This window comes from Mya arenaria, chromosome 1 (genome assembly GCF_026914265.1).
Source record: "Mya arenaria isolate MELC-2E11 chromosome 1, ASM2691426v1".
NCBI classification, from domain to species: domain Eukaryota; kingdom Metazoa; phylum Mollusca; class Bivalvia; order Myida; family Myidae; genus Mya; species Mya arenaria.
The window spans coordinates 55,401,437-55,417,202 of record NC_069122.1 but is presented as its reverse complement, the minus strand read 5'-3'; the positions used below and the strand labels follow the sequence as shown (position 1 = coordinate 55,417,202).

The window sequence follows — 15,766 nt, the reverse complement described above, 5'->3', positions numbered from 1 at the left end:
AGCTAGTTTAAGTGTTTCCTCAAATATAAATCTGAAAACATCGCACTGTATTTCATGCATGCTAAATTACCTTTGTATAATTGGAAAACATTTTTTAAAGGGAGGACGACAATGTTATCTACTGTTGGTTTCTATATAATTGTATAGCAAGTCAACCGTTGTATGTGTTAGTCATATTCGATTGTTTTCTTGAAATATGCGTCAATATGAACAAAAATAACAGTCGGTCAAAATGTTGTTTGAATGTGCTTGTTTATGTCCAGCTTCAAATACATATATTTGGCTTATTATGAGATATGTTATACATCTTCGGTCGTCGTCTGTCAAAACAGCGTTAATCATCACGTGATATTATACGCATGACAATTTATTTCAATACACAAATATATGACATTTTTAACTGAATTAAATTGCCAAAACCGAAATGTTATCTACTTTCTATTACATCAGTGAAAGTTGAATTTGTTATAGCTTTGTTCTCAGTATATATGCTAAATCATGAATATTCAAACAATCAGAACACAATTCAAAACATTTCTACGTTCGTCGTCCATATTGTTTTTCGTGCAAATATCACTTTGTTAGTTGCCATCTAAAAATGCCACTGAATGTAATTAGATAATGGTCCACATTTGAAAAAAATAGAAAAAGTACGAATAAATCAAAAATAGAAAGAACACATGTTTCATTTTAGCTACAAGTAGAGATGTCTTCACGATCAGTTCTTCATATTATATTTGATACCAACTCATATAGAACGTAGCACATATTGTATGCAATAGGTCATTTATTTCACACGGGTTGATTTTAAAGAATACACTTTGAACATATATGCGAGAAACATAATCTAAGGTTAATTGGACAGTATTGAAAATCGTCGTGAGAGAAGCATACATATCAAATTAATTAAAATGTTACTTTAAAACGATTGAAAGTATTAAAGTATAGATGGATTGATCCTGAATTTTGTGGAGTTTTTCAATAATTAAAAGTGTATTGCACATATAACATATATTTTCACATACAATGCACATAACATATCTGACCAGATTCCTAAAATTTTCAGATTAATACCAAAAACATTTCGGTGCATTACATTTCATTTACTATAATACTAATAGCAATTCGAATATTTCTATTAATACATCTAATACTAATGATACTACTACTTGCAATTCTACTGCTAAGCATACTTGTAGCAGTACTACTACTGCTACTAGTACTACTACCACTACTAATTCTACTACTACTACTACTACTACTACTACTACTACTACTACTACTACTACTACTACTACTACTACTACTATTGGTAGATGGAGGCAAAGACTTAATTTCAAAATGCTTGTGCATACACGTATGCGGTTAAAGTTTAAAAGTAAAAATGATGTACACCTCTAGTACTGTAACATGTTGCCAAGTAAATATAAACCGATATCTGCAAATAAGGTTATATGTTACAGAATTTCAATAAAAGTGTACATACATGGGTCAGTTCATTCATTAATTCAGTTTTTAAAAACGTAAAAATCATCCAGAAATATTTGTTTTATTGAAATTTAAAATAATGCACAACTTTATAATGGCAATGCATTCCTGTACGGCGTGATGCGTTAGTCCCCTATGCGTGCATTTGCCTTTATATTGCTCAAAATGCTGTAGATAGGGTTGATTCGCATGGTACAGCTCCGGAACCATCCTCTTTGCTGGCCCGTACAAATACTCAAAATAAATGGTTAAGAGATTCAACAGGGCGCCACTCTCACTCTTTGATATAATTTAATTGTGACACATATTAATCCCAGATACGTTACCTTACACATGTATTATCCTTCGTGGTCTTAAGTCTTCTTCTATAATTATACCTCAAATACATCTCCTTTTATATTGAAGTTTGTAGTCATTAGTATAAGTAGGCTTATCAATTTCAACGCGTGAAATATACTGCAAATTAAAATATAATTATAATGCGAACTGTTTGTATTCAATGAATCTGACAGTAAATCTAACACGGAATAGAAACACATATTACAAAAGAGATTCCAAAATGGTAAACCATTCTAAACATACTAGTTTTCAATTAAAACAAATGTTTAACTATATTTTACATCCGATAACACAAATGATTTATTTTGAAACGAGTGAAATTGTCATATTTATTAGCCAATTAATAACCAATTTTAATCATGGGGTCTACTTAAATGTCTTGCATACAGGTAATTGATGGGTTAGAATTACCCAATACAATTCATGACATTTGCAGATCATACTTGAAGTGCAAGTGGCTTTTGATTTCACCAGACATAAAATACCTTCATTGTGGTCTTGTAGTTGTCGTGAAAATCAATATCGACTTGGATTGGATTGTTTGGTTTATGTTTTAATACGGGTCCGATAGGGACACTTTTAGTCATTTTTCATCCAAATCAGCTAAACAAAACGTGTAAGGTATATCAATTCATTATCAAAATGTTCAACAACAAGTTAACCAGAAATAGTCATCGCTTTCTTTCTGCATTTTCGTCAAAAAAAATGCAAATGCTGATAAACAGAAATAAATAACCACAATTGTTCTGCCATCACTTTGAAATGTATATTGTATATAATGTGTATATTGATGCATACTAATAGATTTGAAAACGAAAAAGACAAACTTAAAGGTTTCGTTCTATATTATGTGGTTATGTTTAATTAAAGTGCATTTTTTAAATAATACAAGTAGTGTTTAGAATAGTTATACATACACTTGGTGTAGACCTTCTTCTGTATATAGTTAATCATCTAAACGAACGGAACATGTACCACATATATTATATTAACTTAAATGACGTCAATGAACAAAGATATCGACAATAAATACCAACATTGGTATCTTATAGTTGCTAAACTGTTTTTGCATTATAGATGGATAGGAACGAAGTCACAAAGTTTAAAATTATCTCAGTTAGGGTTTAACGTTCTTGTCTTTGAGAAGACACAATGAACGGTACGATGCAATTGCAATAATACACAATGAATGTTACCATGCTACTGCAAGAATACGTAATGAAAGTTACCATGCTATTACAAGAAGACACAATAAACGTTACAATGATATTGTGAGAAGACGCAATAAACGTTACCATGCGATTGCGATAATAATATAGTGAATGTTTTTCACGCTTAAACGGAAATGCGCTATGAACGTTACGGTGTTAATAATATAATACGTAATGAATGTAAACATGCTTATACGGAAATGCGTAATGAACAAATACGTGCTAAAACGAGAAAACGTAATGAACGTAACCATGCTTATACGGTAATAGGTAATAAGCGAGACCATGCTAATATGTTAAATTGTAAAGAACGCAGTCATGCTTCAACGTTAAAACGTAACACACAATAAAGAAAATATCTTAGAATATCATGCTAACATATGCAGATATGTTGAAATATCTCGTCTTTAAAAAAAGTAAAGTAGATCATCGTCAAACCTAGTGTTATACTTGCTAGATTTGTACTTGGTGTATCATCCTGTTCCTATTCATTTATTTCAGCGATATCATTGTAGAAGACATATGGCTAAAAAACACTCTATGATTCTGATGACAAAAATGGATATGTAAAAGTAATCTTTATCAAATTTATTTAAAGTATCACTTTGACACGAATGATTAAATGTATCATGAATAAAAATGCCATGTTAAGAGATAACATAATTACGCAACACTTGTCTTGCCCTTATACATGTACATATACAGTTCACTAACTGAGGGCCTGATATATTAACTAACTAATGCTGGGTTGTTTTCTCTTTTAAGCTTAGTAAGAGGAACATTATTTTTTTGTAAAATAGTTCATGTATTTTGTTGTTTGTACGAGGTGTTCGGGAACTTCATATGCTGGTCAAACTATTGTGTATAATTTCAAACGTTTTTTTTATAATATCTGGTATCCGTTACAACACACATATATGCCATAGACGCATATCAAACTAGCTAAGTAATCTCCAAATATATTTACAGCAGGCTAACACCAGAATATGGCAGGTTGATATGGTGCTTAGATATGCGAGGAAATTGTGCCCACATAGCATATTTCAACGCAAATTATCAATTGAAGAATCTTGTTCAATTCTGTCAACGTTATGTCAGAAAACGTAAATATATGTTTGACCTGAGTCAAGTATGTCAATAATATCATTAATCTATATGTAGCGATTGATGAAATACCAACTATTGTTTTCATCAAATTCGATAAAATTGAAACATGAAAGACTTTCATAAAGGCTTGCAATTTTTTTTGATATTTTTTTAACTCGTTGTTATATATGTCGTTGCAACTTATAGTGCAAACAATTAAACGATATTGGCACTGCAATAACCTTGCGTCTGATTGATTTGTGTAAGAAAACACGCTTTTGAAAGGTGTACATTATATTAGTTTTTCAAACTGAATCCAACCTTTGGTCAAATGTCCGGCATAGTTCAAAAGAAAAAGCACTAGTACGTGATTATTCCATCATTGTTATCGGTCATACCATCTCTTGGATGTTGCATTTCGTACAATGTCAACAGCCAATGAAACAATATTTATAAAAATATGTCCCTTAGCGTTTCTTTTAATAAGTTGGTTTACTCAAATAAGTTTCGGAAGCTATAGAAACTTTGTATCATGTTTCGGCTTTGGATTGATTAACCGATATGTCGGTATGACTAACATCAATATTTATATTTTAATGGGAAGAAAACGTCATAAAGGATATTATTTTGAACAGTGATATGAATATAGAAGTAGGTCAACGAACGTAATTAAGGTAACAAAGTTTTTTCTTCAAAATATCCAATTATTGTCAAGAACATATATACATACATTCAATAATCACTGTACCATTTCATTTGTCTTGATACCAATACAAGTAAAATACCTACACTGCTCCTAATACCAGTGCCCATGATACGAATTATGCCGTTTTAAACGACTTCGATACATTCATATTTTACATCATTGATAAAGATTTATTTGTTTCCATGAATGCCTTCTGCTGTATATGCTTACAACGTTTTTCTACAGCATTGAAGTGTTGTTGTTATTTTTGATTTTAGATATTTAGAGCTAGTTTGTGATTATATCACTTCGTTTGTTGTCATCAAAAAACGAAAAACTGGCAGAACTTGATTATGTCCCAACATAGTTAGTTTGGAATGAAAATTGAACCAAAAGTTACAAAGCGTAGCTTACAACGCGTAGCTAATAGGCTGTGCGATAGTTAATTTATGTCATTCCGATTTATTTGAATTATTTTTGTTCTGAAAAGGTTGATTGTTTGTGCCGGCAAATATAATATTAGGATTATCGGACATGTGGATTCTTGATGATCGTCTTTAGCGAACCGTTAGTTTTTAAGAGTTGAATACAATAATCTTACTGTCCCGATCATAGTTCATGATTTCGTGAAGTATTAGAGTATTTGTCTTATATAATTATTTAACCAATATCAATACTTAATTTTTGATAACAAGGATTTATTATATCCCATGTTAGACAAACAACCGATTGTCAAATATCCCCAATCATCGTTTTATCCCTTTTGTTATGCAAGTGTTTACAAATTACTTATATACGTCGACAAATGTACATGTACATCGCAAAGTCATCAAAGTTGTTTCACTATTGATGCATTACGTTTTACTTTCAGATTAAAAGAAGTTGTTCTGAGGTACGTATGTTTGTTTCTTGAAATATAACGTTGTATGTATCGAAAATGTGTCTATGTATACATTCTTAAGCCTTAATTGCTTTGATAATGGAATAAAACACTTTGTTTCAATGTAGGATTCTCATTGGGGTTTACTGCATATTTACATGTGTTAAGATGTATTTAACATATATGTTCATTCAAAGCATCAGTATAGATTTTACTGGTCTCAAATGAAAGCTTATTAATCATAAAGATAGCGTAAGTATTTCCTCAAATATAAATCTGAATTAATTGCATCGTATATCATGCATGCAAACTTATCGTTGAATATAAAAGCACAATTTCAAAAGGGAGGAAAAGGAGGTTACAGCCTAGTGTTTGCTTTTATGTAACTATACAGCAAGCCAATAACGGTATACTATAGTTATAATAATCTGTTTTCTTGAAATATGTGGGCATATAGACATGAAATTAAAGTCGGTCGATGAAATAACTTTTTTGAGCTGTACACTTCAAAATGTGTTTGATATTGTTTGTATAACGTGTGCCTCAAGTTTGTACAATGTTTATATGTGCATAGAGTATGTACATATGTTTGGATATAAGAGATATGGTACGTCTCCGTCTTTCACTAAAGTTTTAATCATCGCGTGATTTGATACGCGTGGTAATTAGTTTTAAATAGGATGAAATAAATCGAGAAAATGATGATATTACTTACTTAATTAATTAAATTACAGAAACCGAATTCGAATCAAACAATGATCGGAAATAATAATAAAAAAAGAACTTACTTTTATAAATAAAATTTAAAACTAAGTTTACATCATATTTAACTTTTCTTGGTCCCGTTTAAAATTGAAGTTTGACCTATAATTTAACTCATATATAACAAGTGCGTAGTTCAGCCTTTTCAAAACGTGTAAATAATGTTTCATACTCAATAGTCGCGCGATCTCAGCCAAGTTGAATCAAAAATCATCTTTAAAGTCGGGCATTTCTTTGTTCTTGTTTCTTGTGCGACAGAGTAAACGTTAGCAATTTATAAGCCTCATAAATTCAACACAGATTAATCAAGGTTCGCATTTTATTCCGGAAAAATATCAATAGGTTTTGCACAAAACATCATTATTCGAGGTTTGCTTTGATCACAATCCCTAAATGTTCACAGCAAATGAACACCAACTTCGTAGCAATTTCATGACAGTTAAACGTTAAAGGTGCACTCTTACATATTGAACGTTTTGACAGCTTTTTATTTTGTTCTTGGATCAAGCCAATTTAAAAAACAAAATGTAGCCAAAATGCTTTGCAATATGTCACATATGTTATTCCGATTAATTCTAAAAATGCCACTTTTTTACAGAGATACATAATATTACGTTAATAGGACACGAACCGTTCATTTTAAAGATTTGTAATCGACGTATCTTACTGTCCCGAGTATATTATATGCTTTCCGTTAGTATGAGTGTATTCCGTGTGTGTTTTTAAGTGATAGCGATTAAACTGTTTGATAACTATTTTTTCATCTCCAATATCAGAGGAACAACCGATTGTCGACTTTACAAAATCATCCGTTTATCCTATTTGTTATGCAGGTGTTCACATATAACCTTATGTTTGCAAAAACCTTTTTTTCGTTAGCAGGTACATCGAGATGTCATCAAAAACACTTCAGGTGTTTACCTATATATGAATATATTTCTACTTACAGGGATGCAGATGACCTAAAACGGTATGTATGTTATTTTAAAATATAGCGTTAGATTTATCGTAAACTATTTCAAGTTTACGTTCTTACATCTAAATGGCTATGATAATGTAATGAACATATTATGTTTCACTGTTGTATTCTATTTTAGTTTTACTGATTTAATTAACATAATTATATGTTCATGTCGGAATCAAATCTATCCAAGTCTATTCAATGTAGATCATCAGTATCAATTCTACTCCTCTAACATCATAAATTATTAATCATAGAGCTAGTTTAAGTGTTTCCTCAAATATAAATCTGAAAACATCGCACTGTATTTCATGCATGCTAAATTACCTTTGTATAATTGGAAAACAATTTTTAAAGGCAGGACAACAATGTTAGCTACAGTTGGTTTCTATATAATTGTATAGCAAGTCAACCGTTGTATTTGTTAGTAATATTCGATTGTTTTCTTGAAATATGCGTCAATATGAACAAAAATAACAGTCGGTCAAAATGTTGTTTGAATGTGCTTGTTTATGTCCAGCTTCAAATACATATTATTTTGGCTTATTATGAGATATGTTATACATCTTCGGTCGTCGTCTGTCAAAACAGCGTTAATCATCACGTGATATTATACGCATGACAATTTATTTCAATACACAAATATATGACATTTTTAACTGAATTAAATTGCCAAAACCGAAATGTTATCTACTTTCTATTACATCAGTGAAAGTTAAATTTGTTATAGCTTTGTTCTCAGTATCTATGCTAAATCATGAATATTCAAACAATCAGAACACAATTCAAAACATTTCTACGTTCGTCGTCCATATTGTTTTTCGTGCAAATATCACTTTGTTATTTGCCATCTAAAAATGCCACTGAAAGTAATTAGATAATGGTCCACATTTGAAAAAAATAGAAAAAGTACGAATGAATCAAAAATAGAAAGAACACATGTTTCATTTTAGCTACAAGTAGAGATGTCTTCACGATCAGTTCTTCATATTATATTTGATACCAACTAATATAGAACGTAGCACATATTGTATGCAATAGGTCATTTATTTCACACGGGTTGATTTTAAAGAATAAACTTTGAACATATATGCGAGAAACATAATCTAAGGTTAATTGGACAGTATTGAAAATCGTCGTGAGAGAAGGATACATATCAAATTTATTAAAATGTTAATTTAAAACGATTGAAAGTATTAAAGTATGGATGGATTGATCCTGAATTTTGTGGAGTTTTTCAATAATTAAAAGTGTATTGCACATATAACATATATTTTCACATACAATGCACATAACATATCTGACCAGATTCCTAAAATTTTCAGATTAATACCAAAAACATTTCGGTGCATTACATTTCATTTACTATAATACTAATAGCAATTCGAATATTTCTATTAATACATCTAATACTAATGATACTACTACTTGCAATTCTACTGCTAAGCATACTTGTAGCAGTACTACTGCTGCTACTAGTACTACTACTACTACTACTTCTACTACTACTACTACTACTACTACTACTACTACTACTACTACTACTACTACTACTACTACTACTACTACTAGTAGATGGAGGTAAAGACTTAATTTCAAAATGCTTGTGCATACACGTATGCGGTTAAAGTTTAAAAGTAAAAATGATGTACAACTCTAGTACTAGCACATGTTGCCAAGTAAATATAAACCAATATCTGCAAAGAAGGTTATATGTTACAGAATTTCAATAAAAGTGTACATACATGGGTCAGTTCATTCATTAATTCATTTTTTAAAAGTAAAAATCGTCCAGAAATATTTGTTTTATTGAAATTTAAAATAATGCACAACTTTATAATGGCAATACATTCCTGTACGGCGTGATGCGTTAGTCCTCTATGCGTGCATTTGCCTTTATATTGCTCAAAATGCTGTAGATAGGGTTGATTCGCATGGTACAGCTCCGGAACCATCCTCTTTGCTGGCCCGTACAAATACTCAAAATGAATGTTTAAGAGATTCAACAGGGCGCCACTCTCACTCTTAGATAAATTAATTGTGACGCATATTAATCCCAGATACGTTACCTTACACATGTATTATCCTTCGTGGTCTTAAGTCTTCTTCTATAATTATACCTCAAATACATCTCCTTTTATATTGAAGTTTGTAGTCATTAGTATAAGTAGGCTTATCAATTTCAACGCGTGAAATATACTGCAAATTAAAATATAATAATAATGCGAACTGTTTGTATTCAATGAATCTGACAGTAAATCTAACACGGAATAGAAACATATATTACAAAAGAGGTTCCAAAATGGTAAACCATTCTAAACATACTAGTTTTCAATTAAAACAAATGTTTAACTATATTTTACATCCGATAACACAAATGATTTATTTTGAAACGAGTGAAATTGTCATATTCATTAGCCAATTAATAACCAATTTTAATCATGGGGTCTACTTAAATGTCTTGCATACAGGTAATTGATGGGTTAGAATTAACCAATACAATTCATGACATTTGCAGATCATACTTGAAGTGCAAGTGGCTTTTGATTTCACCAGACATAAAATACCTTCATTGTGGTCTTGTAGTTGTCGTGAAAATCAATATCGACTTGGATTGGATTGTTTGGTTTATGTTTTAATACGGGTCCGATAGGGACACTTTTAGTCATTTTTCATCCAAATCAGCTAAACAAAACGTGTGAGGTATATCAATTCATTATCAAAATGTTCAACAACAAGTTAACCAGAAATAGTCATCGCTTTCTTTCTACATTTTCGTCAAAAACAAATGCAAATGCTGATAAACAGAAATAAACAACCACAATTGTTCTGCCATCACTTTGAAATGTATATTGTATATAATGTGTATATTGATGCATACTAATAGATTTGAAAACGAAAAAGACAAACTTAAAGGTTTCGTTCTATATTATGTGGTTATGTTTAATTAAAGTGCATTTTTTAAATAATACAAGTAGTGTTTAGAATAGTTATACATACACTTGGTGTAGACCTTCTTCTGTATATAGTTAATCATCTAAACGAACGGAGCATGTACCACATATATTATATTAACTTAAATGACGTCAATGAACAGAGATATCGACAATAAATACCAACATTGGTATCTTATAGTTGCTTAACTGTTTTTGCATTATAGATGGTTTGGAACGACGTCACTAAGTTTAAAATTATCTCAGTTAGGGCTTAACGTTCTTGTCTTTGAGAAGACACAATGAACGGTACGATGCAATTGCGATAATACACAATGAATGTTACCATGCTACTGCAAGAATACGTAATGAAAGTTACCATGCTATTACGAGAAGACACAATAAACGTTACAATGATATTGTGAGAAGACGCAATAAACGTTACCATGCGATTGCGATAATAATATAGTGAATGTTTACACGCTTAAACGGAAATGCGCTATGAACGTTACGGTGTTAATAATGTAATACGTAATGAATGTAAACATGCTTATACGAATATGCGTAATGCACAAATACGTGCTAAAACGAGAAAACGTAATGAACGTAACCATGCTTATACGGTAATAGGTATTTAACGAGACCATGCTAATATGTTAAATTGTAAAGAACGCAGTCATGCTTCAACGTTAAAACGTAACACACAATAAAGAAAATATCTTAGAATATCATGCTAACATATGCAGATATGTTGAAATATCTCGTCTTTAAAAAAAGTATAGTAGATCATCGTCAAACCTAGTATTATACTTGCTAAATTTGTACTTGGTGTATCATCCTGTTCCTATTCATCAAATTCATTTATTTCAGCGATATCATTGTAGAAGACATATGGCTAAAAACCACTCTATGATTCTGATGACAAAAATGGATATGTAAAAGTAATCTTTATCAAATTTATTTAAAGTATCATTTTGACACGAATGTTTAAATGTATCATGAATAAAAATGCCATGTTAAGAGATAACTTAATTACGCAACACTTGTCTTGCCCTTATACATGTACATATACAGTTCACTAACTGATGGCCTAATATAATAACTAACTAATGTTGGGTTGTTTTCTCTTTTAAGCTTAGTAAGAGGAACATTATTTTTTTGTAAAATAGTTCATGTATTTTGTTGTTTGAACGAGGTGTTCGGGAACTTCATATGCTGGTCAAACTATTGTGTATAATTTCAAACGTGTTTTTTATAATATCTGGTATCCGTTACAACACACATATATGCCATAGACGCATATCAAACTAGCTAAGTAATCTCCAAATATATTTAAAGCAGGCTAACACCAGAATATGGCAGGTTGATATGGTGCTTAGATATGCGAGGAAATTGTGCCCACATAGCATATTTCAACGCAAATTATCAATTGAAGAATCTTGTTCAATTCTGTCAACATTATGTCAGAAAACGTAAATATATGTTTGACCTGAGTCAAGTATGTCAATAATATCATTAATCTATATGTAGCGATTGATGAAATACCAACTATTGTTTTCATCAAATTCGATTAAATTAAAACATGAAAGACTTTCATAAAGGCTTGCAAAGTTGATTTTTTTTTAACTCGTTGTAATATATGTCGTTGCAACTTATAGTGCAAACAATTAAAGGATATTGGCACTGCAATAACCTTGCGTCTGATTGATTTGTGTAAGAAAACACGCTTTTGAAAGATGTACATTATATTAGTTTTTCAAACTGAATCCAACCTTTGGTCAAATGTCCGGCATAGTTCAAAAGAAAAAGCACCAGTACGTGATTATTCCATCATTGTTATCGGTCATACCATCTCTTGGATGTTGCATTTCGTACAATGTCAACAGCCAATGAAACAATATTTATAAAAAGATGTCCCTTAGCGTTTCTTTTAATAAGTTGGTTTACTCAAATAAGTTTCGGAAGCTAGAGAAACTTTGTATCATGTTTCGGCTTTGGACTGATTAACCGATATGTCGGTATGGCTAACATCAATATTTATATTTTAATGGGAAGAAAACGTCATAAAGGATATTATTTTGAACAGTGATATGAATATAGAAGGTCAACGAACGTAATTAAGGTAACAAAGTTTTTTTCTTCAAAATATCCAATCATTGTCAAGAACATATATACATACATTCAATAATCACTGTACCATTTCATTTGTCTTGATACCAATACAAGTAAAATACCTACACTGCTCCTAATACCAGTGCCCATGAAACGAATTATGCCATTTTAAACGACTTCGATACATTCATATTTTACATCATTGATAAAGATGTATTTGTTTCCATGAATGCCTTCTGCTGTATATGCTTACAACATTTTTCTACAGCATTGAAGTGTTGTTGTTATTTTTAATTTTAGATATTTAGAGCTAGTTTGTGATTATATCACTTCGTTTGTTGTCATCAAAAAACGAAAAACTGGCAGAACTTGATTATGTCCCAACATAGTTAGTTTGGAATGAAAATTGAACCAAATGTTACAAAGCGTAGCTTACAACGCGTAGCTAATAGGCTGTGCGATAGTTAAGTTATGTCATTCCGATTTATTTGAATTATTTTTGTTCTGAAGAGGTTGATTGTTTGTGCCGGCAAATATAATATTAGGATTATCGGACATGTGGATTCTTGATGATCGTCTTTAGCGAACCGTTAGTTTTTAAGAGTTGAATACAATAATCTTACTGTCCCGATCATAGTTCATGATTTCGTGAAGTATTAGAGTATTTGTCTTATATAATTATTTAACCAATATCAATACTTAATTTTTGATAACAAGGATTTATTATATCCCATGTTAGACAAACAACCGATTGTCGAATATCCCCAATCATTGTTTTATCCCTTTTGTTATGCAAGTGTTTACAAATTACTTATATACGTCGACAAATGTACATGTACATCGCAAAGTCATCAAAATTGTTTCACTATTGATGCATTACTTTTTACTTTCAGATTTGAAGAAGTTGTTCTGAGGTACGTATTTTGGTTTCTTGAAATATAACGTTGTATGTATCGAAAATGTGTCTATGTATACATTCTTAAGCCTTAATTGCTTTGATAATGGAATAAAACACTTTGTTTCAATGTAGGATTCTCATTGGGGTTTACTGCATATTTACATGTGTTAAGATGTATTTAACATATATGTTCATTCAAAGCATCAGTATCGATTTTACTGGTCTCAAATGAAAGCTTATTAATCATAAAGATAGCGTAAGTATTTCCTCAAATATAAATCTGAATTAATTGCATCGTATATCATGCATGCAAACTTATCGTTGAATATATAAGCACAATTTCAAAGGGAGGAAAAGGAGGTTACAGCCTAGTGTTTGCTTTTATGTAACTATACAGCAAGCCAATAACGGTATACTATAGTTATAATAATTTGTTTTCTTGAAATATGTGGGCATATAGACATGAAATTAAAGTCGGTCGATGAAATAACTTTTTTTGAGCTGTACACTTCAAAATGTGTTTGATATTGTTTGTATAACGCGTGCCTCAAGTTTGTACAATGTTTATATGTGCATAGAGTATGTACATATGTTTGGATATAAGAGATACGATACGCGTGGTAATTGGTATTAAATAGGATGAAATAAATCGAGAAAATGATGATATTACTTACTTAATTAAATTACAGAAACCGAATTCGAATCAAACAATGATCGGAAATAATAATAAAAAAAGAACTTACTTTTATAAATAAAATTTAAAACTAAGTTTACCTCATATTTAAATTTTCTTGGTCCCGTTTAAAATTGAAGTTTGATCTATAATTTAACTCATATATAACAAGTGCGTAGTTCAGCCTTTTCAAAACGTGTAAATAATGTTTCATACTCAATAGTCGCGCGATCTCAGCCAAGTTGAATCAAAAATCATCTTTAAAGTCGGGCATTTCTTTGTTCTTGTTTCTTGTGCGACAGAGTAAACGTTAGCAATTTATAAGCCTCATAAATTCAACACAGATTAATCAAGGTTCGCATTTTATTCCGGAAAAATATCAATAGGTTTTGCACAAAACATCATTATTCGAGGTTTGCTTTGATCACAATCCCTAAATGTTCACAGCAAATGAACACCAACTTCGTAGCAATTTTATGACAGTTAAACGTTAAAGGTGCACTCTTACATATTGAACGTTTTGACAGCTTTTTATTTTGTTCTTGGATCAAGCCAATTTAAAAAACAAAATGTAGCCAAAATGCTTTGCAATATGTCACATATGTTATTCTGATTAATTCTAAAAATGCCACTTTTTTACAGAGATACATAATATTACGTTAATAGGACACGAACCGTTCATTTTAAAGATTTGTAATCGACGTATCTTACTGTCCCGAGTATATTATATGCTTTCCGTTAGTATGAGTGTATTCCGTGTGTGTTTTTAAGTGATAGCGATTAAACTGTTTGATAACTTTTTTTTTATCTCCGATATCAGAGGAACAACCGATTGTCGACTTTACAAAATCATCCGTTTATCCTATTTGTTATGCAGGTGTTCACATATAACCTTATGTTTGCAAAAACCTTTTTTTCGTTAGCAGGTACTTCGAGATGTCATCAAAAACACTTCAGGTGTTTACCTATATATGAATATATTTCTACTTACAGGGATGCAGATGACCTAAAACGGTATGTATGTTATTTTAAAATATAGCGTTAGATTTATCGTAAACTATTTCAAGTTTACGTTCTTACATCTAAATGGCTATGATAATGTAATGAACATATTATGTTTCACTGTTGTATTCTATTTTAGTTTTACTGATTTAATTAACATAATTATATGTTCATGTCGGAATCAAATATATCCAAGTCTATTCAATGTAGATCATCAGTATCAATTCTACTCCTCTAACATCATAAATTATTAATCATAGAGCTAGTTTAAGTGTTTCCTCAAATATAAATCTGAAAACATCGCACTGTATTTCATGCATGCTAAATTACCTTTGTATAATTGGAAAACAATTTTTAAAGGCAGGACAACAATGTTAGCTACTGTTGGTTTCTATATAATTGTATAGCAAGTCAACCGTTGTATTTGTTAGTCATATTCGATTGTTTTCTTGAAATATGCGTCAATATGAACAAAAATAACAGTCGGTCAAAATGTTGTTTGAATATGCTTGTTTATGTCCAGCTTAAAAAAACGAATGTTTGGCTTATTATGAGATATGTGATACATCTTCGGTCGTCGTCTGTCAAAACAGCGTTAATCATCACGTGATATTATACGCATGACAATTTATTTCAATACACAAATATATGACATTTTTAACTGAATTAAATTGCCAAAACCGAAATGTTATCTACTTTCTATTACATCAGTGAAAGTTAAATTTGTTATAGCTTT

At 30.8% G+C, this 15,766-nt stretch overlaps 1 protein-coding gene across 8 annotated transcripts in view; it reads left to right on the top strand.

The window, feature by feature from the left end:
- The window catches only part of LOC128229958 (desmoplakin-like), a 264,609-nt gene that overhangs the window by 190,953 nt on the left and 57,890 nt on the right, over positions 1-15,766 (top strand). For all 8 annotated transcript variants that reach the window (XM_052941905.1, XM_052941896.1, XM_052941932.1 and 5 more), the window contains 4 exons: positions 5,681-5,701; positions 7,401-7,421; positions 13,351-13,371; positions 15,022-15,042. In XM_052941905.1, coding sequence (XP_052797865.1) covers positions 5,681-5,701; positions 7,401-7,421; positions 13,351-13,371; positions 15,022-15,042 — 84 coding nt within the window. The remainder of the gene's footprint in view (positions 1-5,680; positions 5,702-7,400; positions 7,422-13,350; positions 13,372-15,021; positions 15,043-15,766) is intronic.